This window comes from Haliotis rubra, unplaced genomic scaffold, assembly GCF_003918875.1.
Source record: "Haliotis rubra isolate DU_JTF1 unplaced genomic scaffold, ASM391887v1 Scf207, whole genome shotgun sequence".
Lineage (NCBI taxonomy): Eukaryota > Metazoa > Mollusca > Gastropoda > Lepetellida > Haliotidae > Haliotis > Haliotis rubra.
Window position 1 is genome coordinate 980,516 of NW_025766081.1, and position 6,000 is coordinate 986,515.

Genomic DNA, 6,000 nt, shown 5'->3' on the forward strand with positions numbered 1-6,000 from the left:
ACATCCACAACGGGTGATCACTAATCCTGACCAGAGTTACCTCCCCTAGGTCAGCGGGTTTTTTCAATGGCTTGACAGGGTGTTCTTAACGCCAAGAGATTTGTGTTTCCTGTATGTGTTTTTGCAACTAAAGTGTATTTAGAATTAATTTTACAGGGTAAATGCGACTGAACAACTTACATCCATTTGCAGATGTGCGCCATGAAATGACAACAGACGCTGTAAGGAGCGTACTTAATGCAATGAAAACATACAGCGACTCGAAGGATTTGCAGATTGTGGGATGTGGAGCTCTGTCGTGCATAAGCGAAAACAACGGTACGTGGTGCATGGCTTTTAATGGCACAGGCGACAGATGTAGCTAATGGGATTGGAGGTTAGGGGTAATACCCCAGCCTCCACGTTTTTCATAGTAGTCGTATTAAAGTTTAAAACAGTAAAAGTGAAACATATTTTCCAACAATCGTTTACATTGAGTGAGTGGGTGAGTTTATGTTTACGCCTCACTCAGTTTTCCAGCTATATGGCGGCGGTCTGTAAATAATCGAGTCTGGACCAGACAATCCAGTGATGATCAGCATCGATCTATGCAACTGGGATACAAACGCAAATCCTTTCTAGAGCAAATTATTTGACTTTCCTGAGCTATATCTGAGCATGGAGTGGTACAATGTACAATAGCACAATGATGTTTGAAGTTTGAGTAACAATGTATTTAAGTGTTTGCTTTAAGGAGTCATTAATTGTCGCCATTGTTGTTACTAAAGTGGTGGATTTGTTGGCCACTCTCTTGGACCATGATAACACCGGTGGTTTTAACATGATTACTGGGTTTGTCAGTCATTAGTCTTTAGAGCCCAGATTCCAGTATGTAGACGCCGCCTCAACGTAACTGGAACATACGTTACTGCGGCGTTAAACAACAGTCGCTCGCTATTTACCCGTCTGTTTTATGCGTCTGTTTGTTATAGGATCTTTGGCGGCATTCGTGCTAGAACAAGAAGGAGTGATGCGTATCTCAGACGCCCTGGCTCAACACCCTGGGGAGGATCGTCTCCACGCTGTGGCTCTCATGGCCCTGGCGAACCTCTCGCCAGTCGGTAGGTTAAGTGTCTCACTACACTGCATCTACCGCACGATAATCGATATTTTGAATACCGATCACTTCCGATATCATAGGATCATATTATATTTTCTGCTTTGATGTCTATTAATAAGACCCTTTGGATACCCTTGTTCACGGCCAGGGGGCGGTGGGCTAGTCTAGCTGTTAAAGCGTTCGCTAGTGGTGCCGAAAGATGGGTTCGCCTGTGAACAATATGTGAAGCCCATTTTGGGTTTGCTCGCACGTGCTGTTACTAGCAGTGGCACAAAGCAATAGTCAATCACTGACTGACTGACTGACTGAGATTGGTTTTACGCCGCTTTTAGCAATATTCCAGCAACATCACGGCGGGGGATTCCAGAAATGGGCTTCACACATTGTGCCCATGTGGGGATTCGAACCCGGGTCTTCGGCGTGACGAGCCAACGCTTTAACCATTAGGCTACCCCACCGCCCCCAATAGTCAATCAATGACTGTTAGTTTATGTTAGAACTATATTGGATCGTGAGTTCAAACCGGATGACTTGGTTAGGTGGATGTCATAGAGCCTGTTAACATAGCAATGGGTTTTTCTCTGGCCCAGGCTCCATACAATTTACAGACTTTGTTGAAGCACGTCTGTATTGCACAATGCGGCATAATGAGTGAGTGAGTTTAGTTTTACGCCGCTTTTAGCAATATTCCAGCAATATCACGGCGGGGGACACCAGAAATGAGCTTCACACTGCGGCATAAAACAACAAAGGGGTCGTTTAGCATTTTAGAGTGGTGACATTACTTTGTTATCTATTCTGAATTATCTATTCTGTTATATACTCTGTGCCTGTCATATGAGTGAGTGATTGAAGTTTGAACCGTTATATAACCTCGTGTTGCAGATTGGTTCCGTTTTATTGGTGATATTTATATATCATTAATTTATGTGTATATGATCATCATTCTGCTTCTGTAACAGATTATTTTGTTGCAGATCCATCTCGAAACCCAGCTTTATTTCATACAACCCATGATCTCGTCTATGGGGCGATGGCGAGATTTCCCGAGAATTTGGAGATTCAAATCTGTGCCTGCAGTGCCATCGCTCAGTGTGATCCTACAGGTTTGAAACGTTTTTCATTTAATCGTAAGAAGAATGTTATGATTATAATAAAACTAAGGAAATTCTCTAATAGCAATGTTCATAAATGCCATTAAAATATATTAGATCGTTAGATAATATCATCTCGTGCTTGGTACCGTTACAAAAACGTACTGGTGTTCAATAATAATAATATATGCAGTTATTATCGCCTTTATTTAGGGGTGATGAAATAAAACAAAACGATTCAAGTCAGTCATATGAAGAGATAGGATCACTTTCGTACCTCTGAAAAACTCCTCTTCGGATTTAGGAAAGATCTTACTCATCAACATGCAATACAAAGCGAACGCCATAGTACGGTTTGGCATGTCTAGCTTTACACTTACATGTCGTGTCGTATATTTCAGCGGGCAACAAATCGTCCAACTTCCTGGAGGCTCTTAAGTACACGATGAGGAGACACGGAGGAAAGGAGGAGATACACATCCCCCTGGCTAAAGCTCTTAAGTGCTTCTGGCGAGGTGAATATATACTACTCAGCCTTCATGAGGGCACTAAGACAAGTTGTGCTGTTACTTGAATTGGGTGGTTTAATGCACCTATTAACAATATTGTAGTTGCTGTACATTACCTACAGCTTGTTCAGCTTGACCTCATCAAGTCAATACTAATGCAACTGGTTGGGTCTATTGTAGTGAAGGGGTGCACCTTTGTCAGTTCATTGTCAACAGCCGAGACAAGGTCGCCGTTTGACATCTCAGTGTCGAGAAATCGTCAGCAATGTCCTAACATTCTTTAAAAAGGAAGCTAGAGATGGTTTAATGTTTCCGATTCGGGCTTTTAGGCATTAATAACCTTCTCTGCTCCCCTTTTTAATGAAGTTAACTTGACCTGCCGTTTGTGCCTTTTGACCTCCCGGGTCATGCATATGTAGAGTAGCTCAGGTCAAGCTGAACAAGCTGTAGTGTCAGCTTGATGTGGCAATGACGTCATGATCAATGACGTAAGTAAAACGTCGCTGAAGGCAATATCATGTTGCAGTTTGTCGCCAAGAAAGCACGAAGTAGTGCAGGGGGCCGTTGTACAAAGCATCTTAGCGCTAAGGGGACCGTAACTCCCATACCTTAACATAGATTTAAGGTAGCCTTAGCGCTAAGGTTGTTTTGTACAACGACACCCAGGTCTTTAACATTACCATTTTAAATACCTTGAAACACGGGTATGGTGCTGAGCAACCAAAATCATCAAGGAGGAACAGGGATTCGAACCCAGTACCATTTCCTGCGCCTTCGACACCCTAAGCCAACCATGTCGCCATGCAACCTGTATCGTGATATAAACTATGTAACGGGAAGGTATTTGACAATTAACACATACGTTTAATTTTAGACAAATACGTCAGACATGACCAGTTTTATGTGAGTGATTCACTTCGAATTTTATTATTTTTACAGGCGGACAAAAAGGCGTTATTACAAAAATACTGGACACAAACCCAGTTTTCCAAAACGTATTCATTGCAGAGCTACAGGACACGGAGGTTCTCTGCATTAGGTAAAAGATACAGAGTGACTCAGATAAGGAACTGTATAAACATAGAACTTCAACGAACTGAAACAGAACGGCCAAAGTTTGAAAACTCAGGATGATATACCGCCGTACTTCTTCATAACCACCCATCACCACGTTTCCTGTCTTTGATCGGCATAACAAATGTCTGTCTTGAAGCCGGGGATGTAAATAATATGTAAATAGTGTTCATCATGATTTACGTGTCTATGAATGATCGTGATCTAGCTGATCTCAAGACATACCTTGTACATAATTAAAATAGGAAACAGTTTGACAGTGTTGCTTGGTAGACAGTGTTGCTTGGTAGACTGTGTTCGGCAACGCTGGACAGTGTTGTACGGTGTTCGGCAGACAACACAGATTAAGATACAGCGGATAACATATGCAATACGTCATAAGTGGGCATTTTGTTCTAATGTATATACTCGCGGAAAAAGATATCTCACAATTTCTTTTTGTTTCATGCTTTGAATTTATTGTGTAACAATTCACGTGCGTTCCCTATGAATTACGTGAAGCGTCTAAGAGTGAGTGAGTTTTGTTTTACGCCACCTTTAGCAATAGTAATATGTGCTATGCATTTTGGGCAGAGAGCTCTGAAATATTTTTATTGCAATACAACATGCATATCTTGAATGACGACTGTAACTTGTTACATGATGGTAACTTTGACTATGCATGGTCAGCCATTGATAGAGGTGCAGTTTTAAAGATGGACATATTTTCCTGTTGCTTATGAACACTTGTTTCTCTGCCGTCCAGTAGAACATTGTGATAGACTAATAAACTATGTCACACTAGTTATGTTTTTATGTCGTATGTTAGCGTCTGGTTGGGTTGATTGTTGTTTGTTAACATCGTGGAGTGATTGAGTTTACTTTTACGCCGCTAACTAAACTATACTATACTAGCCACATAAAGAAACTGTGCACACAGAAAATTCCTTCAGAATTGGAATACAACACAGAAAAGACCAAATGATGTAGACACTTTATAAGCTGAAGTATCGAGCCTCAACAACATGTCAAAACAACATGAACAATATCCGTAACGATGACGTTAGAAGTTTAAAATTGAGTCGGGGGTCACACGTCGAAGTCACTAAGTCAATAACGGGTATGACCATCATGCGCGTGAAGCACAGCTGTGCATCGACGACGCATAGAGGCTCCCAAATTTTCCAAATGAAGGCCTGGGGAATGGTTTGGGACGTGGTCACTGCGGTCTGGAACCTGTGTCTGAGATGAGTCACCCGAATCCATCTGTCCTGTCTTGGCGTCGTTACTAGGGGACGCCTAGAACGTGGGTGGCTGGCGACGTCATTACTGTTTCCATAACGCCTGACCAATGCAGATATCGTGTTACGATGGCATTGGAAATGTACTGCCATCTGTTCTTAGCTCATGCCTGCTCGAACCATTCAAATGGCTTCATGACGTTGAGCAGATGGTAATCTTGGCATGATGTGCATGTGACTTCTCATGTGAATTTGTGAACGTTTGAATGACCAAAGATCAAGCTTTCAACAGTGACAGCAATTTCTGAGTTTCGCATGTTGTGTGCAGCTGCACAGGCTGCACGTGCAGTAACACATTGCAAGTCCAGAGGCCACCATCAATGACGTCACGTCGCCTGGCACCTGCATGAGCGTTTAATTGTCTCCAATATTTGCTATGTTCACACCTATATTTATGTATAAAGGCGCTGTATGCCTATCTTTATATTTTCTGTGTGCACAGTTTCTTTATGTGGCCAGTATATTTATCGATATGATAACTTTGATCGACTTTTAGTGCATTTAAACACGATCTCCGTTACGATTGTTCCAATGTTAATGGGGGCGGTGGGGTAGCCTAATGGTTAAAGCGTTGGCTCGTCACGCCGAAGACCCGGGTTCGAATCCCCACATGGGCACAATGTGTGAAGCCCATTTCTGGTGTCCCCCGCCGTGATATTGCTGGAATATTACTAAAAGCGGCGTAAAACCAAATTCAGTCAGTCAGTCCAATGTTAATGGCTGTGTGTTTCAATCATTAGGAAAGTGCAGGCCAATGTATTTACACTGACGTAGTCTGGTAAGTTGTTTAACGCCGCACTCAGCAATATTCCCGCTATATGGCGGCGGTCTGTAAATAATCGAGCATAGGCCAGACAATCCAGTGATGAGCCATGAGCATCGATCAACGCAACTGGGATACGATGGCATGTATCAACCAAGTCAGTGAGCCTGACCACCCGATC

The 6,000-nt window shown here is 42.5% G+C and overlaps 1 protein-coding gene across 1 annotated transcript in view; it reads left to right on the top strand.

Moving 5' to 3' along the window:
• LOC124276215 overlaps positions 1-4,559 on the top strand; it is a 36,506-nt gene extending 31,947 nt beyond the window's left edge. Inside the window, exons 18-22 of the mRNA XM_046711876.1 lie at positions 193-318; positions 972-1,100; positions 2,077-2,205; positions 2,595-2,708; positions 3,642-4,559. Of these exons, the coding sequence (XP_046567832.1) occupies positions 193-318; positions 972-1,100; positions 2,077-2,205; positions 2,595-2,708; positions 3,642-3,745 (602 nt within the window). The 3' untranslated portion in view covers positions 3,746-4,559. The remainder of the gene's footprint in view (positions 1-192; positions 319-971; positions 1,101-2,076; positions 2,206-2,594; positions 2,709-3,641) is intronic.
• The last annotated feature ends 1,441 nt before the right edge of the window (positions 4,560-6,000 follow it).